Source organism: Piliocolobus tephrosceles, chromosome 4 (assembly GCF_002776525.5).
Source record: "Piliocolobus tephrosceles isolate RC106 chromosome 4, ASM277652v3, whole genome shotgun sequence".
NCBI classification, from domain to species: domain Eukaryota; kingdom Metazoa; phylum Chordata; class Mammalia; order Primates; family Cercopithecidae; genus Piliocolobus; species Piliocolobus tephrosceles.
Window position 1 is genome coordinate 154,972,436 of NC_045437.1, and position 26,412 is coordinate 154,998,847.

At 45.5% G+C, this 26,412-nt stretch overlaps 1 protein-coding gene across 4 annotated transcripts; it reads right to left on the reverse strand.

Annotated features, from left to right (window-relative positions):
• On the reverse strand, nt 1-26,412 carry TXNDC15 (thioredoxin domain containing 15). Of its 4 annotated transcripts, XM_023195891.1 has the most exons (6): nt 25,654-25,793; nt 25,161-25,214; nt 13,937-14,424; nt 8,182-8,345; nt 5,397-5,527; nt 1-2,031 (listed from the first exon to the last, which is right to left on the reverse strand). In XM_023195891.1, exons 3-6 carry the CDS (start codon nt 14,321-14,323, stop codon nt 1,835-1,837), a joined length of 879 nt encoding a protein of 292 aa, XP_023051659.1. In that variant the 5' UTR covers nt 14,324-14,424; nt 25,161-25,214; nt 25,654-25,793; the 3' UTR covers nt 1-1,834. The 4 variants fall into 4 exon arrangements, with proteins under 4 accessions (XP_023051659.1, XP_023051640.1, XP_023051633.1 ...); XM_023195872.1 differs by lacking the exon at nt 25,161-25,214 and having other exon boundaries at nt 25,654-26,412; XM_023195865.2 differs by lacking the exons at nt 25,161-25,214; nt 25,654-25,793 and adding an exon at nt 25,384-25,627.

Below are 26,412 nucleotides of genomic sequence, written 5' to 3' on the forward strand. Positions count from 1 at the left end.
TTTCCTTACATTTGTATTTATAAGTACACATGTGAAGATTCAAATCCCAGCTTCATCAACTTACAATCTGTGTAACCTGGGCAAGTTATCTAACTCTCTATGCCTCAGTTTGCTCATTTGTAAAATAGAAATAATGGGCCACTCTGAGATATGGTCCCCTCATGCCAGCGACCACCCCAACCACAGCTGTTGGCAACATGACACATAAAAGTTGTAAACTCCCATTCATTGTAACACTCTAAGAAGGAGACTCATCCGAGGATTTATTTCTATAGAATTTAGGGTGCCCTATGAAATAAACGTTCAACTACTCTAAAACCCTGGAAACAATTAGTATAAAAATTTATGATGCGGTAATTAGCTGTCATATCTGAATTTAAGGGATCTTTTATAGAAACAGCTTTTCAAAAAGTTTGTTTAGGCCAGACACGGTGGCTCACACCTTTAATCCCAATACTTTGGGAGACTGAGGCAGGTGGATCACCTGAGATCAGGAGTTTGAGACCAGCCTGGACAACATGGCAAAACCCTGTGTCTTCTAAAAATAGAAAAATTAGCTGGGTGTGATGGCGCGTGCCTGTAGTCCCAGCTACTCAGGAGGCTGAGGCTGGAGAATTGCTAGAGCCCGGGAGGGAGAGGTTGCAGTGAGCCGAGATTGCACCATTGCACTCCAGCCTGGGTGACAGAGCAAGACTTCATCTTAAAAAATAAATTCAAAAAAAAAAAAGTTTGTTTAAATTACATGTTGTCTCTTTACTAAATGTGTCTTGAACTAGACTAGAATCAACTTGTGGGCAAGAACAGTGTTTTATACTTTAATACTTCTTTTTTATTTGATACAGAGTTTTGCTCTTGTTGCACAGGCTGGAGTGCAGTGGCATGATCTCGGCTCACTGCAACCTCTGCCTCCGGGGTTCAAGTGATTCTCCTGCCTCAGCTTCCCAAGTAGCTGGGGTTACAGGCACCTGCCACCACACCCAGCTAATAGTTTGTATTTTTAGTAGAGATGGGGTTTCGCCAAGTTGGCCAGGCTGGTCTCAAAACTCCTGACCTCAAGTGATCCTCCCACCTTAGCCTCCCAAAGTGCTGGGATTACAGGCGTCAGCCACTGCGCCCAGCCTGCTGGGAACATTTTAAGGTTCAATTAATGTATGCTGGTTACGTAACTATGATTACAATATATACATTACATAGAACTGATAATACTTGAGCTTTAGTTACAGCATTTCCTTTCTCCTAACATCTCCCTTACGCAGAAACAACTTAAAACACTTCAAATTTTTTTGAGTGAAAGTAGAGATCACAAACATCAAGGTATTTGATTCTTTTATTTTCCATCACTTGCTACTTGAGGGGGTTACACTAACCAATTCTCATTACATACTTTCCTGCTATGGGCTCTGGAAGAAAAATTGCAAAGAAATAGAAAACTAACCTTCTTAAACATATATAAGAAATCAAGGGTTTCCTAAAACTATTATCTGAGAGTCCTATTTTTGCCTTCTGTATAGTAAGCATGTCATTCTACTCACTATTCTACCAGAATACATCTTCACATCTCAAACTGGATTACTTTTCAAATACTGGATTAAGTTCATGCAGTAAAAACAAGAATAGTCCACTCTATTGAATACGTTTGCATTTGCTTATTGCAATACTAGTTAAAACACCAGTTTATAATTTTTTTTATACATTCAGTTGTTCAACAAATGATTCTTTTAATCTGCCTGAAGTTTCAAGTCAACACGTCACTGGAGAAAATGTATGAAACTGTAGCACTAATTTCTGAAACGAAGGATTGAAGTTCCTCTTTCCAACTTCTTTCAGTCCATCACTACTCCACATGTTCCTGCTCTTGTCCTGGAATTAACCACCGAATACTCTCAGTTCGAATGGTAGCATACATAATAAAACTAATTAAAAAGAATAAGGAAAATACAAGCAACCAGTCCACACTTTTTATCAAAGTGCTGGGAAGAGGGCCTATTTGGTCAGCTTGAGTAACCACCACATTCTTCTTGGCTTCTATACCTGAAAGAAAAATCACTGGTTTCAAATCAGAGAGAAAAAGCACCCACCACAGACTTTTTCTCAAGTATTATGCGTGGTATGCAAAATGACATGCAGTCCTAAAATAAGCACTGCCACTAGTATATATATTAATATCTGTGATGGATTTCACTTGCCTGTCAGTGTAATTTGTAGGTTGCCTTTCTCCCCACCACATCAAAGGATCAGGAATCCATTCAGCTGTTCACAACTAAAACACTAGAATTTCTGTGAACTCATCAGCAGTTTATTACTCAGTGTGTTTATAAGAGTTGTCTTTTGGTGTCTTTTGAGACCAAAGTTCAGTGAGTAACTAGTAAAACTCCTCTCAGGTGTCTACAGAATGTTTTCACAGGTTAAGTAATGCTATATGCAAAATGTTTTTTGTTTTGTTTTGTTTTTTTAGATGGAGTCTTGCTCTGTCGCCCTGGCTAGAGTGCAGTGGTGCCATCCTTGGCTTACTGCAAGCTCCGCCTCCTGGGTTCAAGCGATTCTCCTGCCTCGGCCTCCCAAGTAGCTAGGATTTGGCTAATTTTTTTGTATTTTTAGTAGAGATGGGGTTTCACCATGTTGGCCAGGTTGGTCTCGAACTCCAGACCTCAGTTGATCCGCCCACCTCAGTCTCCCAAAGTGTTGGGATTACAGGCGTGAGCCACTGCACCCGGCCCCAAAATGCTTTTATTTTATTTTTTTTTTTTTTTTTGAGACGGAGTCTTGCTCTGCCGCCCAGGCTGGAGTGCAGTGGCTGGATCTCAGCTCACTGCAAGCTCCACCTCCCGGGTTCACGCCATTCTCCTGCCTCAGCCTCCCGAGTAGCTGGGACTACAGGCGCCCGCCTCGTCGCCCGGCTAGTTTTTTTTTTGTATTTTTTAGTAGAGACGGGGTTTCACCGTATTAGCCAGGATGGTCTCGATCTCCTGACCTCGTGATCCGCCTGTCTCGGCCTCCCAAAGTGCTGGGATTACAGGCTTGAGCCACCGCGCCCGGCCCCCAAAATGCTTTTAATAATTTACTGAAAGAACTGTTATAAAAACAAGCCACCACTGGGAACAGGGATTACCAAAGATGCTGTGACTCCCAGATTTGTGTTCTAGGTTTTCTTAGAGCATTGAGCAAAATGGCTCCCTCTCCACACATCAATCAAAATGACAATCAGGGATCCATGACAAGACTTGGACTAGCTAACCACCTTGTAATATCCTACTTTTACTCCTATCAGCCAGCTCAGCTCTTTTTTCTTTAGTGTTAGCTAAAATGATTATATGCACCTTAATATATATGCAATGTGTGTTATAGTTTGTATTTATTTCCAGGGAGTACACTTTGGGAAGAGTGGGATGCTCACAAGTGAGACAGTGAGGCTTTAGAGGAATGAACTTTTCCAATGGAGGTAATTTTTTCAATTTACAGTGCTTTACAGTGTTTTACAAACAATAAAAAACAAGGCCATATGTTTTGGCAAATATTAAGGAATTAAGATAGCATCTACAAATGGATTAATAAATGGAACAGTAGCAGCAAAGAAAATGACCAAAACATAACTATACATGACAATGCAGGTGCATCTCACAAGCATACCGTTGGATGAAAAAATCAGACACAAAAGAAAAATATCCTGCATGTCTCCATTAATATGAAGTCCAAAATAAGTAACACCGTCTATGATATTAGGAGTCAAGACTGTGGTTATCTTGGGGAAGGCAGGAGCAGTGGTGCTGAAGGGAGGTTGGTAATGTTCTGTTTCTTTCTTTTTTTTTTTTTTTGAGATGGAGTCTCACTCTGTCAAGCAGGCTGGAATGCAGTACTGCGATCTCAACTCACTGCAGCCTCTGCCTCCTGGACTTAAGCAATTTTCATGCCTCAGACTCTCGAGTAGCTGGGACTACAAGCACCCACCACCATGCCCAGCTAGTTTTTGTATTTTTAGTAGAGATGGGGTTTCGCCATGTTGGTCAGGCTGGTCTCAAACTCCTGGCCTCAAGTGATCCGCCCGCACAGGCTTCCCAAAGTCTTAGGTTTACAGGCATAAGCCGATGTTCTGTTTCTTGACCAGAGTGGTTACCCAGGGTATTCACTTTGTGAAAATTCATCACCCTGTACACTCATGATTTATGCATACCTTTGTATAAATATTAAGTGAAAAATGTGCATTAAAAGTTATAAGTGTATGGTATGTGAATTATATTTCAATAAAACTTGTTTTAAAGTGTCTATAATAGACCACGCATGGTGGCTCACACCTGTATTCCCAGCATTCTGGGAGGCCGAGGCAGGCAGATCACTTGAGGTTAGGAGTGCAGGCCCAGCCTGGCCAAGGTAGCAAAACCCTGTCTCTACTAAAAAATACAAAAATTAGCCAGGTGTGGTGGTGCCCACCTATAATCCCAGCTACTAGGAAGGCTAAGGCAGGAGAATCGTTTTAACCCAGGAGGCAGAGGTTGCAGTGAGCCGAGATCGTGCCACTGCACTCCAGTCTGGGTGACGGAGCGAGATTCCGTCTCAATCAATCAATAAATTATCTATAATAGATCAGGCACAGTGGCTCACACCTGTAGTCCCAGCACTTTGGGAGGCAGAGGCAGGTGGATCACTTGAGACTAGGAGATTGAGACCAGCCTGGCCAACAAGGCAAAACCCTGTCTCTACTAAAAATACATAAATTAGCTGGGCATGGTGGCACACAACTGTAATCCCAACTACTCAGGAGGCCGAGGTACACAAATCACTTGAACCTAGGATGGGGAGGCTGCAGTGAGCCAAGATCACACCACTGCACTCCAGCCTGGGCAACAGAGACTCTGCCTTAAAAAAAAAAGGAACAAAGGCCGGGCGCGATGGCTCACGCCTGTAATCCCAGCACTTTGGGAGGCCGAGGCAGGTGGATCACGAGGTCAGGAGATTGAGACCATCCTGGCTAACATGGTGAAACATCATCTCTACTAAAAAGACAAAAAATTATCTGGGCATGGTGGCAGGCACCTGTAGTCCCAGCTACTAGGGAGGCTGAGGCAGGAGAATGGCATGAAGCCAGGAGGCGGAGCTTGCAGTGAGCTGAGATCGCACCACTGCACTCCAGCCTGGGCGACAGAGTGAGACTCTGTCTCAAAAAAGAAAAAAAAAGGGGGGGGGGGGATGTATCCATAATAATTAAAATTACCTATTCATGTTAAGCTTCATACTGATTGGGAAGTATTTAACAGGATTATAACAGTTCATTAGAAGAGCGGTTTTACAACTCAAAGTCAGTCTTGAATCCTTCATTTAAGGATTATAGCAGATCAGAACCACAGAAGGCACAGACCCCAGCAATAGAATATCTTCTTCCTCAGCACATTACTTCCACATACCTGTCTGATTAAAAATGAAGATTTTCAGTGTTTCCAGTGTTCGATCTGTATGATTAAATCTAGCCATTGGTTTAGCTCCTTGAAATAATAAAATATTAGGAACAGCTACGGTGCCAAACCTGGTAGAAAGGCTACAAGAGAAAGAAGTCAAAAAACCTGAATTCATTATTAATAGAGGGCTTTCTCATACAATTACCATCTCAGAATGGACAAAAATAAATGAGGAAGTTGCATGTGACCTACGGAGATTTCTGACACTTGAAACTTTCGGCTTTTTCATTTGTTTCTGATTTCTTTGCTTATGGGTCATGGCTGGGGACACTCCTTTTCTGCAATCTGAGTTGCTTCAATTATAATATGGATCTACCCATGGCACAATTATTCCACAAACCAGACCAGAAAACTCTAATTCATGGACAAAGCACACTGCGTCAATTTACTTGACAGAAAAAATTTCCAACTCTTCAGAATGCCCATCCCTGTCCCTCAAAAAAAGATCAACTTACAGTAGGCAATTAGTTTGGTAAGCTGGCACAAAGGAGTATATGATCTAACAAACACAGCAGGATGTTCACAATCAGGGCAGGATGACTTGTTTGGAAGTAATATAACTGAGGGGGCTTATTTCACCTTTACATAATACAGACTAGTGGTGATAAGCTCCCAAGTCAAAACACTCTGGGTTGAAGCCTCAGTTCTGCCACTGAACCAATGTGAACTCTGGGCAGATTATTTAACCTCGCTAAGCCTCAGTTTTCCACATTAGTAAAATAGTAATATTGTATAACCGGGATTTTTTTCTTTTGTGTACATACTGTAACTTAAATATTAACATAAGCAGCAAACATGTCCCAGCCCATATAATAAGCGCAAGAGCCTTAGTCTCCATAATTAAGGCGCCATACCAGGTACAACATGGAGCTGAAGGAAAAAAGAAGAAAGCAGGTTGGGGAGGGAGTTGTGGGAGAGGCAGGAGGGACAGTGTGAGACCCAGAACCAAAGAGCACTGAGTATGCCTGGGGGCAGTGGAGGCCCCACCAAAGCTGACACTGACGTGATCTGTCCTTCCAATCAGTCTGCTCCCTTGGGCCCCGTCACTTAGATATCACCCAGAAGCCTATATGAAAATTACTCATTTGTTGAGCCATTTCTTTCTCCATAAACAGTTTCAGGTAAACAATGGCAATTATATTCCCACTGAATGAAAATCAGTGGAATACAATTTTTTTTTTTTTTTTTTTTTGAGACAGGGTCTCACTCTGTCGCCCAGGCTGGAGTACAGTCTCACTCTGTCACCCAGGCTGGAGTACAGTGGCAGGATCATGGGTCACTGTGACCTTGACCTCCCTGGGCTTAGGCAATCCTTCCACCTCAGCCTCCCAAGTAGCTGGGGTACCACAGGTGTGTGCCACCATCCTCAGTCAATTTTTTGTATTTTTTTTTTTTGTAGAGATGGGGTTCTGCCATGTTGTCCAGGCCAGTCTCAAACTCTTGGACTCAAGTGATCCTTCTACCTCGGCCTCTCAAAGTGATGGGATTACAGGTGTGAGCCACTGCACCTGGCCTCAAGTACAGAGTAACAGGAGTTTACTCAACTTCATTTTACCACCAAGTGACCATTTTTCAGATGTTCTAGATTTATTTACACACAGCCTCCTTGTTGAGGCTGACCTGCTAAGAAGCATCTGATTTGGAAGAGAAGAACAATTTATAACTCATGCACAATCATGGCACTTAGGAGAAACATATACCATCTCAACAAAGTTCTCTGTAACTTACTTTACTAAACATTTAAAAAAGACAGACCTCGGCCAGGCACAGTGGCTCACGCCTATAATCCCAGCACTTTGGGAGGCCGCGGCGGGCGGATCACGAGGTCAGGAGTTTGAGACCAGCCTGGCCAACATGGTGAAACCCCGTCTCTACTAAAAATACAAAATTAGCCACACATGGTGGCAGGTGCCTGTAATCCCAGCTACTCAGGAGGCTGAGGCAGGAGAATCACTTGAACCCAGGAGGCGGAGGTTGCAGTGAGCCAAGATCACACCATTGCACTCCAGCCTGGGTGACAGAGTGAGATTCCACCTCAAAAAAAAAAAAAAGACAAGTCTGTCATGGTGGCGCATGGCTTTAGTCCTATTGCTCAGGAGGTTAAGTCAGGAGGATCCCTTGAGCCCAGGAGTTCAAGGCCAGCCTGGACAAAAACCCAGTGATTGATACACAAGAAATACAAAACAAAGGTAAATGTCATGTTAAAGAGCTAAATTAATTCATTACTTGATCGAGTGCCTACTACAGAACATGACTGCAAGAACGAGTACGGAGGAAAGAAAGAAGGAAAGAGGAAAAGGGAAAGGAAGGAAAGAAAAAGAAAAGGAAAGGAAGAAATCCTGAGTAGACACAGAACAGGGGTGCTGGGAATTAGACGCTTGGGATGGGGATTGAACCTGCGCGTTAAAGTCACAAAGGAATATCCCACTGTGATACCAATTGTGCTGATTCAGTCTGGCTACAGCCCTCAAAAGTCTTCTGGCCCCTCCCCTGCCATCAGGTGCTATCACCTGCCACCTTTAAATCCACCACACAGAGAACAGCCCACTTTCTTTAAAGGGCCTCCACAAAGTGACAGCTCCCTCAGGAGTATGACAATCCTCAATATTCACTCTTGCCTTGCCTTCAATCCCAGGACAAAGCTCATGCCCCCCTCCTCTGCTTCTAATTCTAACTTAACTAATTAGGACCATCAGGCAGGAGGATGGACGTAAACCCCACCAACTGAAGATACCTGCTGTGCTGAGATGCATCCAGTGCCAAAAAGTGAAGAGCTGGAAATGCCCGGGGCAGAGAGTTAAAGTGAGGGGCCAAACTGGCAGAAAAGCGGCACCACGGGGTGTAAAACAGGACTAGAGTACAGTCACTACCGTTTGGGTTCAGAAAATCCATAAGGTCCTGTGGTAAAAGAAACAAGCATTAAAGTCAGCAGTAAAAGTACATTTTTCTGAAAGGATACCCAAGAAACAGGACATACTGCTGCTCCAGGGAGAGGAACGGGTGGGTGGGAGCAGCGAGAGGAGGGACCCTCAGGAACCTTTTGGATTTTGAACCATATGAATCCAGGAATCAGCAAAAAAGTACGATCAAAAACTATCACTTTTTTTAAGTCTTGCTGAATTAAGCCGAAAGTTTTAAACTTTCCTCTGCACTTTCCTAATATTACAACAGTTATTTTAATATTTTTCATAATTCATCATTTCAAATACAGGCATACCTCATTTGACTGCATTTCGCTCCACTGCACTTTGCAGACATTGCATTTTTTGCAGATTGAAGGTTTGTGGCAACACTGCATCGAGTTAAGTTTTCCAATAGCATGTGCTCAATTTTGTGTCTGTGTCACATTTTGGTAATTCTTGCAATATTTCAAAGTTTTTCGTTATTATTATATCTGTTATGGTGATCTATGACCAGTATCTTTGATGTTACTGTTGTCATTGTTTTGGGGTGCCACAAGCTGTACCCATAGAAGATAGTGAACTTTATCAATAAATGTCTATGTTCTGACTGCTCCACCGACCAGCTGTTCCACATCTCTCTCCCTCTCCTCTGGCCTCTCCCTCAGACATAACAATACTGACAATACTGCAATTAGATGAATTAATAACCCTACAGTGGCCTCTGTTTAAGTGAAAGGAAGAGTTGCACAGCTCTCATTTTAAATCAAAGCCAAAAATGATTAAGCGTAGTGAGGAAGCCATGCCGAATGCCAACATAGGATACAGGCTGAAAGCTAGGCCTCTTACACCAAACAGCCACGTTATAAATGCAAAGGAAAAGTTTTTAAAGGAAGTCAATGTGCTACTCCATCCAGTGCAGTGACCTCTGATGCTTAAAAATAAAAATAAAAATAAAAATAAGTGCTACTCAGTGAATACACAAATGATAAGAAAGCGAAACAGCATTATTGCTCATATGGAGAAAATCTTAATGCTATGGATAGAAGATCAAACCAGTCACAACAGTTAAGCCAAAGCCTAAATCCAGAGCAAGGCCTTAACTCTCTTCAATTCTACAAAGGCTGAGAGAAGTGAGGAAGCTGCAGAGGAAAAGTCTGAAGTTAGCTGGGGTTGGCTCATGAGGTTTGAGAAAGAAGCTGTCTCTAGAACATAAAAGTGCAAGGTGAGGCAGCAAGTGCTGATAGAGAAGCTACAACATACTAACATCAAAGACCAATGAAAAAAAAAAAAAGAGAAGCTGCAACAACTTACCCAGAACATCTAACTAAGAGAATTGATGAAGGTGGCTATACTCAATAACCAATTTTCATGTAGATAAAACAGCCTTCTATCAGAATAACATGGTGTCTTAAGACTTTCATAGCTAAACAAGAGATGTCAATGCCTGGCTTCAAAGGACAGACGGACTCTTTTTAGAGGCCAGTGCAGCTGGTGTCTTATTTATTTATTTGACAATAAGTCTTATTTATTTATTTATTTGACAAGGTCTTGCTCTGTCACCCAGGCTGGAGTACAGTGGCATAATCATGGCTCACAGCAGCCTCAACCTCCTGGGTTCAAGCAATCCTGCCTCAGTCTCCCAAGTAGCTGGTGCCCACCACCACGCCTGGCAAATGTTTGTAGTTTTTGTAGAGACAGCGTTTCACCATGTTCCCCAGGCTGGTCTGGAACTCCTAGGTTTAAGCAATCCACCCACCTTGGCCTCTGAAAGTACTGTGATTACAGGTATGAGCAACCACAGGGCCAATGCTCATTGCTCATTGCCCATTCTGAAAATCCTAGGGCCTTTAAAAATTATGCTAAATTTACTTTGCCAGTACTCTAGAAAAGGAGGAACAAAACCTGGATGACAATATATCTGCTTACAGCATGGTTTCCTGAGTATTTTAGGCCCAATGTTGAGACCGACTGCTCAGAAAAAAAGATTCCTTTCAAAATATTACACTCATTGACAATGCCTCTGGTCACCCAAGAGTTCTGGTGGAGATGCACAAGCAGATGAATGTTGTTTTCAGGCCTGCTAACACAGTATCCATTCTGCAGCCCATGAATCAAGGGGGGATTTCAACTTTTAACTCTTATTATTTAAGAAATACATTTCTTTTTTTTTTTTTTTTTTTTTTTTTTTTTTTGAGACGGAGTCTTGCTCTGCCGCCCAGGCTGGAGTGCAGTGGCCGGATCTCAGCTCACTGCAAGCTCTGCCTCCCGGGTTCACGCCATTCTCCTGTCTCAGCCTCCCGAGTAGCTGGGACTACAGGCGCCCGCCTCGTCGCCCAGCTAGTTTTTTGTATTTTTTAGTAGAGACGGGGTTTCACCATATTAGCCAGGATGGTCTCGATCTCCTGACCTCGTGATCCGCCCGTCTCGGCCTCCCAAAGTGCTGGGATTACAGGCTTGAGCCACCGCGCCCGGCCAAGAAATACATTTCATAAGGCTATAGTTGCCATAGATGGCAATTCCTCTGATGGATTTGGGCAAAATAAACGGAAAACCTTCTGGAAATGATTTACCATTCTAGATGACTTTAAAAATATGTGTGATTCATGGGAGGTGGTCAAAATATCAACATTAACAGGCATTTGGAATAAGCTGACTCCAACCCTCATGGATGACGTTGAGGAGTTCAAGACTTCAATGGAGGGTGGAATTGCAGATGTGATAGAAATAGCAAGAAAACTAGGATTAGAAGTGGAGTCTGAAGATAGGATTGAATTGCTACAATCTCATGATAAAACTTGAAGAGATGAGGAGTTGCTTTTTATGGATAAACAAAGAAAGTAGTTTTTTGAGATGGAATCTACGCCTGGTGAAGATGCTGTGAACGCTGTTGAAATGACGACAAAGGATTTACGATATTCCATAAACTTAGCTGATAATGCAGTCGCAGGGTTTGAGAGGATTGACTCCAAATTTGAAAGAAGTTCTATTGTGGGCAAAATGCTATCAAACAGCATTGCATGCTACAGAGAATTCTTTCGTGAAAGAAGAATCAATCAGTGTGGCAAACTTCAATGTTGTCTTAAGAAACTGTGGGCCACAGGCCAGGCATGGTGGCTCCTGCCTGTAATCCCAGCACTTTGGAAGGCCAAGGTGGGCAGATCACTTGAGGTCAGGAGTTCGAGACCAGCCTGGCCAACATGGTGAAACCCTGTCTCTACTACAAATACAAAAATTAGCTGGGCATGTGGTGCACACCTCTAATCCCAGCTACTTGGCGAGAGGTTGTAGTGGGAGAATAGCTCGAACCTGGTAGACGGAGGTTGCAGTGAGCTGAGATCAGGCCACTGCACTCCCGCCTGGGTGACAGAATGAGACTCCATCTCAAAAAAAACAAAAAAAAGAAAAGAAAAAGAAAAAGAAAGAGAGAAACTGTGGGCCAGGCATGGTGGTTCACAACTCACAACACTTTGGGAGGCCAAGACAGGAGGATCACTTGAGCCCAGGAGTTTGAGACCAGCCTATGCAACTTAGTTTGACCTCATCTCTACAAAAAAAAAGAAAAAAATTAGCCAGGTATGCTGGCACATGCCTGTATTCCCAGCTACTCGGGAGGCTGAGCTGGGAAGATCATTTGAGCCTGGGAGGTCAAGGCTGCAGTGAGCCATGGTCTCGCCACCACACTCCAGCCTGGGTGACAGAGCAATACTCTTGTCTCAAAGAAATTGCCAGAGCCACCCCAGGCCTCAGTAACTACCATCCTGATCAGTCAGCAGCCATCAACATCAAGGCAAGACCCTCTACCACCAAAAAGATTACAACTCACTGAAGCCTCAAGTGATCGTTAGCATTTTTTAGCAGTAAAGTATTTTTAAATTAAGGTATCTACATTTTTTAAACATAATGCTACTGCATACTTAATAAACTACAATATAGTATGACTTCTGTATGCACTGGGAAACCAAAAAACTCATGTGATTTGCTACACTGCAATATTTGCTTTATCACAGTGGTCTGGAACCAAACCTGTAGTATCTTTGAGGAATGCCTGCACTAAGAACACACAGGGTCTGGGCAATTGCCCCCACCTTTGAATTGTGCATCTCAAACCATCTAAAATGGAATTATTAGAGGACTATGATCTCAGATTCAAAATATTATCTCAGCAGAGCTAAGTCTGAACTAAGCAGTCATATTGATGTATTTGGCCAAAGGTTAGATCAATTAAAGAGCACACTGTTCTAGCAAGCCGCAGTGTCTCACATCTGTAATCCCAACACTCTGGGAGGCCAAAGCGGGCAAATCAGTTGAAGTCAGGAGTTTGAGACCAGCCTGGCCAACATGGTAAAACCTCGTTTCCACTAAAAATACAAAAATTAGCCAGGCGTGGTGGCATGTGCCCATAATCCCAGCTACTCAGGAGGCTGAGGCAGTAGAACCACTTGAACCCGGGAGGCAGAGGTTGTAGTGAACCCAGATCCTCCCATTGCACTCCAGCCTGGGCGACAGAGTGAGACTCTATCTCAAAAAAAGAAAAAGAGTACACCATCCCTGCCACCACCTGTGTAATCCATAACTCAGACTGTTTAAACTGCTCTTTCCCAGTCATGTAAGTGACACCTGTGAGAGTCCCACAGACGGCAGCATCTACAGGCACTCAAGAGTGGATGCAAAGCCAGCGCCAAGCACTGCCCTTGGAGGAGCTATGTGCACTAAAGGTGCTGTGCCCTCATTGACAACAAGCAATCACAGCTCTTAGAGTCAGGATCTACCTGTCTTACATAAGCAGCGTGAATGCATCCTACCCTTCTGTTTTCGGAACCACCCCACAGAAACTGTCAGTCATTGATGAAAGAGAAACTTTTCATCAATATAACATATTTTCCAGGGGCATTACTAAATAATGGTAAATTATCATTTTAGTAATCCAGATATGTTTAAGTGGCCTGTATAAATAAATAAATACTTCATTTAGAAGAAGAAAAATGGCCGGGCATGGTGGCTCACGCCTGTAGTTCCAGCACTTTGGGAAGCCGAGGTGGGTGGATTACCTGAGGTCAGGAGTTTGAGACCAGCCTCGCCAACATGGTGAAACCCATTACTACTAAAAATACAAAATTAGCCAGACATGGTGGTGCGTGCTTGTAATCCCAGCTACACAGGAGACTAAGGCAGGAAAATCATTTGAACTCAGGAGGCGGAAGTTGCAGTGAGCCAAGATCATGCCATTGCACTCCAGCCTAGGTGACAAGATCAAAACTCTGTCTCAAAAAGAAAAAGAATGCTATGATTTTGGTGCCAAGCAACGATCTGTCCACTGGGATTTTTATCGTGAGGTTTGGTGGTGGGACTGGCCCAAGGATAACTAGGTTTAGGCCACCTGAAAAGCATAATCAACACTAGTCAGATCTCCTCCTTTCCCTATAAACATCACAGAGGGCAAAGTCGATTTTCACTAAAGCAGCCATTAAATGCTATCTCGCTTACAATATGATCAAGATCATGACTTTCCATTTCAAAGTTGATAGGGTATTAATCATAAAATAAATGTACTGAAAAGGAGAAAAGCACTAAATGATGTTTCCTTACCTGTGACATATTTAAAATTTTCAGAGTGAAATTTTCTAATCCAGTAATGTTACTCTCCTCACAGTTCACCTTTGGGGATTTCAGACTTTCAGTGTTATTGGAGTCCTCTGTCGGGGCTGCGTCCGATTCCGCCACTTCTGGCTCTGTGTAATACTCCTCTTCTCTATCCGGGAAGTGTGCTCCAGCACCATCCAGAGAGAAAAGGCTCTCTCGGAGGTTGCACCTTGAGTCCTCCTCTCCTCCAGCGCCACAGGTGCCGCCGCTAGGCTCTGAACTCACTTTGTCCTCAGCTTCCCCAGGAATCACAGACAGCATCACCATGTGATCGCCTTGAGTGTCCAGCCCCAGCACCGCATTGGCCTCTTCTGCCGCCCTGTCCCGGCCCATCGGGTCATGTAGGAGCTCCTCCTCACCCAGGTACACAGCCCCCACCTGAAGAGGGTGAGCAGGCTGCTCCTCTGACCATAAACGACCACTTTCCTCTGCAACTAAAACATGCCGGCACATTCAGAGTCATACTTGACTTCAAAACAGATGAACCCCAAAGAATTATAGTTCCCCTCTAACATGAAATTTTCCCCTCTGGAGACAAAAAGGTCTCCTTTCGTTAAACTCTCAGAGAGCTACCCACCATTTCCCAGGTTAGGAAGAAGGTCATGAGCAGGTACTATTAACAGATTAATGAATGTCAAAGAAGGCCGGGCACGGTGGCTCACACCTGTAATCCTAGCACTTTGGGAGGCCCCAAGGCAGGCGGATCACTTGAGGTCAGGAGTTCAAGACTAGCCTGGCCAACATGGAGAAACCCTGTCTCTATTAAAAATGTAAAAATTAGCTGGGCATGGTGGCAGGCACCTGTAATCCCAGCTACTAGGGAGGCTGAGGCAAGGGGATTGCTTGAACCTAGGAGGCGGAGGTTGCAGTGAGCCAAGACTGTGCCACTGCACTCCAGTCTGGGTGACAGAGCAAGACTCCGTCTCAAAAAACAAACAAACAAAATAATGAACGTCAAATAATAGACAAACACACAGCTCTGCCCTAAACTTGCTGCTTGCCATGTGGATCATAACCAAAAACATCCCAGTTAGATATATAATTAGGAAAACAGAATATAAACACTTACATTTTTTGATAAGATTTTCATTTGTTTGATAGTATCCAAGAAAATGATCATAGTTTTATGCAAGATTCTACTAGAGCAAAGCATCTTTGCACACATCATAACCATTCTGTGAGATGGGCAAGACAAGGGTTATCAAGCCCACTGAACAGGTAACTAGGCAAGGCACAGAGAGGCTCAGCACAGTGTCCGATGGCACACAGGTAGTAAGCAGCAAAGCCAAGTCTGGGAGCAAAGTCTTCTGGCTGCTACTCCAGAACGAGCCGTAGGCCCCCTGCCATGATACCTCAGGGATGCTGAGCCACAATGCCTGCAGAACTGCTCAAGCTACACAGCAGCTCCTTCCTGAGGTAGCCTCTGACAAATGGACTCTGCTCTCCTGCCTGCTACCCTTGGGAGTGCTGGGAGATGGGTTCGGAAGTGCAGAGGCAGCAGCAGGAGGAAGAAGAAGAGAACTTTCTCTCACTTTGGAGCTAGAAGGTGGATCTTGAGCATAATGCTCAGATAATGGAAGAGTCCCAGGCAGTCTCATACATCCATTTTTACCCATCTCCACTCACCTCCGCAGCAATGCCTCCTGCCCTCCAACTCTTATCAACTCAACACCAGCTGCCAGACTTTGTGCCAGGGACCAACCAGCAGAAACCAATGAGGCCAGCAGCCCTCAGGAAACCTCACCATGTGGTTAGGAAACCACAGGCTGGATGATGAGCTCTGCGTGCCCACAGCATGTCACTGGAGTGTCAGTGACCAACTGACTTCAAAGTTGGGAAGGTCTGGGGGCCTCCTAAGGTATGCACATTTGTATAAGATCTCAAAGAATATCCCTGTAGAGTTTTTTGTTGTTGCTGATGCATAATAGATGTACATAGTTTCAAAGCACATGTGATAATATATTCATGCAATTTGTAAAGATCAGATCAATGCATTGGGGATATCCATCACCTTATTTGTCTTTTCTTCATGCTAGAATCATTCAAATTCTTCTCTTCTAGCTATTTTGAAATATACAATAGGCTATTACGAACTACAGTTACCCAACGGATCTACCTCACACTAGGGCATAGAGCTCTGTGGATTCATTCAGAGATTCAAAAACATTATCTGGGAATTCTGCTTCTGGCCAAGATGGAGTAACAAGAACCAGATTTACCATCCCTACCGAAACAACCAAATAAACAGATAATATATATAAAACAACAGTTTCAGGAAATTAGTTATCAGGCAACAGAGGATTGTGACATCCGAGAAACAGGCGACAAATGAAGAGAACCCTACAACTGCTCCAACTTACTGCCTTGACAGCGTTCCCACTGTGGCTCAAGGAGGGGAAATCCCAGCAGAGCCCAGTAGACTCTCCCAGTTGAAGAGATGGAGCTAAGAGTCCAAGGAGACCAAGAAGCAATAGTTTGCAAAACAGAGTACTGCAGATGAGAGAGCTATATAGAGAGGGGACTCCAGAGATCTGTAGAGACCCCCTGCTAAGTATACAGCAGGGTACTGGTCAGCACATGCATGTGAGTAAACTACCCAATGCCAGAGAAAGAACTATCAGAAAGGATGAGAAGGAACAGTACCCAACATTCACTCAGAGCAGGGAATGGTACCTCTTCTTACCAGCTAGACTGGAAAACTTCGTAATTCACAGGGCACTGAGTAGAGTATAAAAAAGGCCCTGCCTCAGTAGTGGGACACTATTAACCCTAAAGAAAATACAGCTTGCTTGCTTAAAAGCAAAACCTGAAAGAATCAAGCTGTTCTCAAGTAACTTAACTGTATCCCAGAACAAAGCTTGAGAATACATATAGGGGGTCAGGCACGGTGGCACGGTGGCTCACGCCCGTAGTCCCACCAATTTGGGAGGCCAAGATGGGTGGACCACCTGAGGTCAGGAGTTTGAGACCAGCCTGACCAACATGGTGAAACCCCGTCTCTACCAAAATATTAAAAATTAGCCATGCGTGGTGGCGGGCACCTGTAATTTCAGCTACTCAGGACGCTAAGGCAGGAGAATTGCTTGAACCCAGGAGGTGGAGGTTCCAGTGAGCAGAGATCGTGCCATTGCACTCCAGCCTGGACAGCAAGAGCAAAACTCCGTCTCAGAGAAAGAAAAAAAAAAAGAATAGGTATAGGGAATCTAAAATATCCAGCATTCAACAAAGTAGAATTCATGCCTAGGATCCAATAAAAACTTATCAGACATATAAAGAAGCAGGAAAATAGGACACATAATGATTGATCAAGCAACACTGACCCGGAACTTGCACCCATGTCAGAATTAGCAGACGAGGATATTAAAACAATAATTATAACTGTATTACATTCAAAAAGAAAAGTAGATATCAAGATATAAGATAATAAAAAATATAAAATCGACCTGGGAGGCAAAGGTTGCAGTGAGCCGAGATCAAGCCATTGCACTCCAGCCTGGGCAAAAGAGTGAGACCCTGTCTCAAAAAAATAACTAAATAAAAATAAAAACAATCAAACTGTACCTTTTTTTTTTTTTTTTGAAACTTAGTCTCGCTCTATTGTCCAGGTTGGAGTGCAGCGGCATGATCTCAGCTCACTGCAGCCTCCGCCTCCGCCTCCCAGGTTCAAGCAATTCTCCTGCCTCAGCCTCCCGAGTAGCTGGGATTACAGGTGCCCGCCACCACGCCCAGTTAATTTTTATATATTTTAGTGGAGATGGGGTTTCACCATGTTGGCCAGGCTGGTCTCGAATTCCTGACCTTGGGTGATCCTCCCGCCTTGGCCTCCCAAACTGCTGGGATTGCGGGCATGAGCCTGCCATGCCTGGCTTTCTTTCCTTTTTCTTTCTTTCTTTTTTTTTTTTTTTGAGATAGAGTCTCCCTCTATTGTGCAGGCTGGAGTTCGGTGACACGATGTGGGCTCACTGCAACCTCTGCCTCCCAGGTTCAAGGGATTCTCCTGCCTCAGCTTCCCAAGCAGCTGGGATTACAGGCATCTGCCACCACGCCCGGCTAATTTTTGTATTTTTCAGTAGAGATGGGGTTTCAACATATTGGCCAGGTTGGTCTCAAACTCCTGGCCCCAAGTGATCTGCCCACCTCAGCCTCCCAAAGTGCTGGGATTACAGGTGTGAGCCACTGAGGTATCAGGCTTGGCCTTTTTTTTTTTTTTTTTTTTTGAGACAGGGTCTCGCTCTGTCACCCAGGCTGGAGTGCAGTGGCACAACCACCTCCCAGGTTCAAGCAATTCTCCCACCTCAGCCTCCCAAGTAGCTAGGATTACAGGCGTGAGCCACTGCACCCGGCTAATTATTTTGTATTTTTGCTAGAGATGGGGTTTTGCCATGTTGGCCAGGCTGGTCTCAAACTCCTGGCCTCAAGTGATCTACCCGCCTCGGCCTCCCAAATTCTGGGATTATAGGCATGATCCACTGCGCCCATCCCAAATCGTACTTTTAAAGATGTAAACTACAATAACTACATTGTCTGAGATGAAAACTGCACTGTATGAGATTAATGGCAAATTAGACAATGCAGAAGAAAATAGTCAACTTGAAGACAGCAATAGAACCTATCCAAAATGAAACACACAGGAAAAAAAAAGAATGGAAAGAAATTAAGAGCATCAGTGGGCTGTAGGACAATTTCAAACGGCCTAATGTACAGATAACTGGAGTACTGGCAAGAGAAGAGAATGGAGGAACAGAAAAATATTTGAAGAAATCATAACCAAAAACTTTCCAAACTTGGTAAAAACTATGAATCCACAGATCCAAGAAACTCAACAAAACCCAAACTCAATGAACTACAACAAAGCACATCACAATCAAATTGCTCAAAACCAGTTACAAAGAAAAAAATCTTAAAAGCAGCCAGAGGGGGGGAAAAAAACATCATGTAGAGAGGAACAAAGGACAACAACAGGTTTCTCACTGAAAACAAAGCAAGCCAGAGCGGCATCTCTGACTACAAAAACTACAATGTCTGAGATTAAAAAAAAAACCTGCACTGCATGAGATTAATGGCAAATTAGACATCAGAGAAGAAAAAACCTATAAATCTAGAATTCTGTATACGGAAAAAATATCTTTCAAAAATGAAGGTGGCATACGTCAGTAATCCCAGCTACTCAGGAGGCTGAGGCAGGAGAATCACTTAGACCCAAGAGACAGAGGTTGCAGTGAGCCGAGAGATTGTGCCACTGCACTCCAGCCCGGGCAACAGAGTGAGACTCCGTCTCACAAAAAAAAGAAAAAAAAAATTCTTTTGGCTGGGCACAGTGGCTCACGCCTGTAATCCCAGCACTTTGGGAGACCGAGGTGGGTGGATCACTTGAGGTCAGGAGTTCCAGAACAGCCTGGCCAACATGGTGAAACCCCGTATCTACTAAAAATACAAAAAAAAAAATTAGCCAGGCATAGTAGCGGGCGCCTGTAATCCCAACTACTTGGGAGGCTGAGGCAAGAGAATCGCTTGAACCCAGGAGGCAGAGGTTGCAGTGACCTGAGATAGTGCCACTGCACTCCAGCCTGGGCTACAGGCAAGACTCCATCTCAAAAAAAAAAAAAAAAAAAAAAAGGTGAAATAAATACTTCTTCACGTCTTCAGACATACAAAAGCTGAAAGAATTCATTGCCAGCAAACCCACCCGACAAAAATCTTCAAGGAACTCCTTCAAGCAGAAGAAAAATGTTAACAGTTGGAAATATGGATCCACATAAAGAAATAGAGAACCCAAAATGGTAACTACATGGATAAATACACACAATTCTTTCCAAAAATCTAGCTACAAAGGAGGCGAGGAAGGTAGGGTAGATTCGCTACAGGCAGGGAAGACTAAGGGAGGTTTCTATTTTGGTATTCGGAACATAGGAGCAATTTGAGGATACATAAAGCTGATGAGAAAGCAGGTAAGAAGGGGCCAGGTGCAGTGGCTCACACCTGTAATCCCAGTACTTTGGGAGGCCAAGGAGGGCAGATCCCTTGAGGTCAGGAGTTCAAGACCAGCTTGGCCAACATGGTGAAACCCCATCTGTACTAAAAATACAAAAATTAGCCAGGCGTAGTGGCATGCACCTGTAATCCCAGCTACCTGGGAGGCTGAGGCAGGAGAATCACTTGAACCTGGGAGGCGGAGGCTGCAGTGAGCCGAGAATCACACCACTGCATTCCAGCCTGGGTGACAGAGCGAGACTCTGTATCCAAAAAAAAGAAAGCAGGTAAGAAGGGAAAGGTGGCAATGGAGGTTACATAGGACAGAGTTTAGGACTTGGGCAGCAAAGTGAGTCTTTAGCAGAAGGTCAAGCACTTCTGTGACTACGATCCAGAGAAGGGGTTGGGTGCCTGGGAAGGGAGCTTTGCCAATTCGGTGGAGGGGCAGGATCACATTGGCAGTATTTCTATAGCCTTTTATTTCTGTAGCCTTTGGTTAATGAGTGTGTATTGCCTGTATGATCAGAAGAAAAAACAAACACACATGTTTTCTGTGTCATCCACAAGACAAAGCAGGAAATGAAGCCAGAGAGGCTAAGAGTCTGGAAAAGAAAGGATGCCAGGTTCGGGGTCCAACCCTACTCCCAAACACCGCAGCTCTACAGAGATTTGCTCTTGCTACCTAATCAACATTCTAGGTTCCACAAGTAAATGAAGAATGCCAAAACAAAGAACCTCAAGAGAAAAAAATCAGGGCACAAGTTATAATCTGGTTCTGTCTGATCACCCTCAGATAGCCCCTGCACAAAATCAAAATGGAGTGTAAGTGGTGCATGGAGCTGGTATTTTAAGTTCAAGAGTGTTGTCCCCTCCACCCCCGGCACCTTGCAAAAATATTTAAGTACACAGTACAGATTAGGAACAAAAAAACTTATGCCTTCAGGTACCAGTGTTTTCATTTAGGAATTAGGAAGAAGAGAAACACTGAATTATTCCCCAAGAAGATAAAAATGTCATACTATATGACAGCCATTGAACCCTCCCATGCTAATGTGCCTTTTTTTGTTGTTTTTTCTTTGAGACGGAGTCTTGCTCTGTTGCCCAGGCTGGAGCGCGGTGGCATGATCTCAGCTCGCTGCAGCCTCCATCTCCCGGGTTCAAGCGATTCTCCTGCCTCAGCCTCCCAAATAGCTGGGATTACAGATGCACACCACCACACCCGGCTACTTTTCTTATTTTTAGTAGAGATGGGGTTTCACCATGTTGGCCAGACTGGTCTCAAACTTTTGGCCTCAAATGATCCACCCACCTCGGCCTCCCTCCCAGTGTGCTGGGACTACGGGCGTGAGTCACTGCACCCAACTGGTAATGTGCCTTTTAAGAGACTGCAGTTTCAGCTATACATAAAGTGATAATTATTGCATCACTGGCAGCAAAGAAGTTGTCTGGACAAGTGTGAGGGCACCATGCCAACTCTGCCAGGGAGCCCTAGCCTAGGTCAGCACCTTCACACCCTTCCAGCTTTTCTCAGAAGGCTCTTTACCAGCTGCAGGTGTTTTCACAATGGCTTCTCCCAGGAAAGCCAAATGAGGAGGGACCAAAAACAGCCAGGGGTTGGAGGGACAGCAATCCATATTTTCCACAGGCAATACTGTGCGCTCATTTAGCAAATGGAGACAATACCACCAAGATGTAGAAAATTCCAAGGCTACTGTGAAGATTAAATGAGAAAAGATGTGTATGGTTCCTGTAGGTTAAGCACTCCATAAATGGCTGTGGTGGTGATGATGACGACGATGAAAACAACAACGACTGGTGCTTACAATTCAAAGAGATGGAAAGGCACAATAACACAATAACTAAGTTCTATTAATTCACCTGCAGGCCAGGCTTGCTGGTTCATACCTGTAATCCTAACACTTTGGGAAGCCAAGGCGGGCAGATCACTTGAGGTCAGGAGTTCGAGACCAGCCTGGCCAACATGGTGAAACCCCATCTCTACTAAAAAATACAAAAATTAGGCCGGGCGCGGTGGCTCACACCTGTAATACCAGCACTTTGGGAGGCCAAGGCGGGCAGATCACCTGAGGTCAGGAGTTCGAGACCAGCCTGGCCAACATGGTGAAACCCCATCTCCACTAAAAAATACAAAAATTAGGCCAGGCGTGGTGGCTCACGCCTGTAATACCAGCACTTTGAGAGGCCAAGGCGGGCAGATCACCTGAGGTCAGGAATTCGAGACCAGCCTGGCCAACATGGTGAAACCCCATCTCTACTAAAAATACCAAAAATTAGCCAGGCGTAGTGACAGGCGCCTGTAATCCTAGCTACTCAGGAGGCTGAGACAGAAGAATCACTTGAACGCAGGAGGCAGAGGTTGCAGTGAGCCAAGATCGCGCCATTGCACTCCAGCCTGAGCAACAAGAGCAAAACTCCATCTCAAAAAAAAAAAAAAGTCAGCCAGGCGTGGTGATGCATGCCTGTAATCCCAGCTACTTGGGAGGCTGAGGCAGGAGAATCATTTGAACCCAGGAGGTGTAGGTTGCAGTCAGCCGAGATGGTGTCACTGCACTCCAGCCTGGGCTACAAGAATGAGACTCTGTCTCAAAAAAAAAAAAAAAAAAAAAAAAAAAAATTTACCTGCTAAACACATTCACAATCCATCTACTTTCCCCATCCTGACTAACACTTCTCAGCAAAGGCCACAGCCAGCTCTCGTCTGGGCAACTGCTGTAGCCAGCTAAACTGTTCTCCCTGGTCAGCCTGCTATCCCCACTCCAGACCCTGATCTTCATAGCAATACAAGTGAAACTGAAAGATAAAAGGCATATCTGATCATGTCACTCCCTTGCTAAAACTCTTTCAGCAGCTTCCCCGACCCTGTGAATGCATCTGCTACCAGGCCCCAGTGTGGCCTCTATCTGCACTCTCACCTGTGGCCATCAGATCTCTGTAGTCCCTGATCATTTATACTCCCCCTATCCCCACCTGCCTTAGAGCCTTCCTGAGGGTTGTTTCTCTGCTGGGAAGCTTCCTCCTGCTTAACCCTTCATCCTCCTCATTCAGATGTCACCCCAAATGTCACCTCTGTAAGGACACATTCCCTGACCCTCAGACCAGGGTGGGAGGTCTCCCATTACAGCTCCCAAAAATGCCCTGGGACTCTCCTTGATGTATTTCCTAGTCTTGCAATTTTCTTAGTAATCTGTAGTTATTTAGTGGCTGCCTTCCCCAAAGGCCCGCTGCTCTGACTCACCACTGGATCCCCAGTGCCCAGCACAGTGTTTAGCATATGATGAGTGCTCAGTAAGAATCTGCTAGCTGACTGCCTACGTTAGACTGGCATAGGGGTATTGAAGCAGGAGTGTGCTTCCATTCCTAGACACCTGGATAGCATTGCTACCTCCAGGTTGTTTAGTCTCTCAGGGCCTCAGCATCTGAGGCCAACATAATCTGCCTGTGGCATCCTCTGCTAAAAAAACAAACAAACAAAAAAAACACACCTTATATTTTCAGCTACTCTGAGAAGAAATCTGCTGGTGAAGTTCCTTCTGTCTTCACCCCATTCATGGCCTGACCATGATGACCAGAGACCCAAGCTGAACCCTGAATCAGCCAGGGTTCTGCCAGGAAGCAGAACATTTAACTTGGGCAAGTTGAGGAGAGTTTAATGAAGGGACCACTAATGTGTAGGCTGGGTGGAGAGAAATGAAAAGCAATGGTAAGGAACTCCAAGGCCAGTAACAGGAGAGGGGGAGCCAGTTACCACTCACAGACCTTAAGAGTCCAGAGAGAGAAGTAGTCACAAAACCCTGAAACATCAAGGGTAACACAGAGGGCAGCTTTCTAGAATTCAATGCCTTCCACTGGGGGCAAAGCCAGCCTGCAATAACCTCTCAGGGAGGGAGCGGAGAGCATCAATACCCTGACCTCACTCTCCCCTCATTCCAACGCAATGGAAGGAAGACGGTAGGACAGTTGGTATTTATTCCACACAGGACAGCCACACAGGGCACAGAGCAGGGTGGAGGGGTGGAAACACAAGATATCCAACACATGCCAGCACCTCTGTGAGGCTGGCAGTTGAGTGTAGTGAAAATGGAGAGGTTGGGCTCTGAAGTCAGGCAGACATGGGCTTGAATCAAGGCTCGTCAACTTCTGGCTGTATGACCTTGTCATAGGACTTACTGGCTCTGAGTCTCAGTTTACTTCTATAAAATGAGAACAATAACATCTACTGCTATTAAAAATTACTAAGGCCAGGCACGGTGGCTGAAGCCTATAAACCCAGCACTCTGGAAGGCTGAGGCGAGTGGATCACCTGAGGTCAGGAGTTCGAGATCAGCCTGGCCAACATGGTGGAACATCATCTCTACTAAAAATACAAAAATTAGCTGGGTGTGGTGGCAGACGCCTGTAATCTCAGCTACTTGGGAGGCTGAGACACGAGAATCGCTTGAACCCAGGAGTCAGAGGTTGCAGTGAGCCGAGATGGCACCACTGCACTCCAGCCTGGGCAACAGGGCCAGACGCCACCTCAAAAAATAAAAACTAAATAAAAATAAAAATAAAAATTACATAAACCAGGAGCAGTGGCTCACATCTGTAATCCCAGCACTTTGGGAAACAGGTGGGAGGATCACTTAAGCCCAGGAGTTCAAGGCTGCAGCGAGCCATGATTGGCCACTGCACTCCAGCCTGGGCAACACAGCAAGCCTTCATCTCTTAAAAAAACAAAATCAAAACAATAAAGATTCCAAAAGATGATGCTTGTAAAGCACTGAGCACAGCACCTGGTACACAGTGAGTGCTTTCATTCATGGTAATTGTGTTACTAGGACTCACCCTTCTCCACAACCCTCTGCTATCCTGCCTCCATCCAGGACACCCCAGGGAAAAGAAAGACCTGCCTGTTCCTGTTAAGGCCTGAAAGATAAGCAAGGCCGAGGGTCTGGACTTTAACAGGACTATGAGGAGTGGGGGGAAGGGGCATGAAAGCAAGGCCTCCACTCCCCACCCTCGCCATGCCTCTAGGGTGGCTGCCTTCCCCACCGGCAAGCTGGGGGTTACCGGGAGTCTCCCGCGTTTCTCGTCTGTTTTTCATGCAGCGATTGAACAAGGGTGGCCTCTTAAGACAGTGGTCCAGCAGCGTGGACTCCAGCGTGGGCTTTGGCGTCAGAGGCAGGCTTCTGCCACTTACCAGAAGCGCAAACTTAGGCGGGGCCTCAGCATCTTCATTTGCGAAATGGAGACACTAAATGGAACCGAGGGTTTGTGGGAGCGTTAAATGGGATAATGATGTAAATAAAGCACGATACACAGTTCCTGGCTCCTAATACGGCCACAACAAATGTCGGTATTTGATATGATGTTATTAATAATAAAGTGCTCATCACCAGAGGGTGTGCCTCAGCAGCACTTACCGCACTGTGCCTTTTGGCTACCAGCCGCCGGCTGAAGGCGGCCTGAACGCGGCCCAACCACCTCCAGCCCACCGGCCCTCCGCCCGCCGGCCCCTTTCCACGGGCCACGAGCAGGCGGTGCGCGGGGAGAGAAGTCGGGGAGACGCGCCTGGGAGGACGCCAGGAAGGGGTGAGCCGCGCACCGCCGGCCTTCGCGCAGGTCCAAAGCGTCGCCCGGGTGGACCTCAGCTCGCCCCGTCATCTCATGCACCGCTCCCGGCCCACACTCACCCTCCACGCCGCGGACGGGAAGCCCCAGCACCCACAGCAGTACGTGCCACCAGCCGAGGAGCCGCATGACGCGGGGCGGTCGTCGACCGGCAGCCAGGACCACTGTCCAGGCCGAAAGGCAACCCGCGCACGGCTACGCGAGTCGTGCTACCAGCCCGAGGAAGGGTGGGGGAAGAGAGTGTGGGAGCGCGGGCGCGGCCCCGCGCCGCCATCTTAACACCTGGCAGCTGTGGCGGGCGCCATCTTGGAGTCGGGCGGATGGCGTCTAGCCGCTGGCGGTCGCCGCTGGACTGGAGGGAGACCCCGTTAGGAGCTAAGCGCCAGACGATGCAGGTCGTTTTGAACTCTGCTGACCCTAGAGTCCAGAGCAGGGCTCCGGCAGAGGCCCATGACCTCCTTTCTTCCCTCGGAAGTCAGGGCTTGGCTGCTTGAAGCACTGCGCCCGCGTAAGGAGGGTTTTCCACGCTTCATTCCCAGAGCCAGAAAGGCCCAGAAGCCTTCCTTTCTAGTGTCCCATCGAGATGCAGAAACCTTGGAGGCTGCACATCTTCTAATCTCTTGCGTTACCCGTACTCCCCTACCTAGGGTTGCCACATAGAATACCTGATACCCAGTTATATTTGAATTTCACATAATGAATATTTTTTACTATAACCCTGACAGAATAAGGGATATACCCTACAACTGAGCATCCTGTAACTTTGTGACATCTGGCAACCCTAACCCTACCTATCAACTCAGGGCAGGAGAGGTTGATTT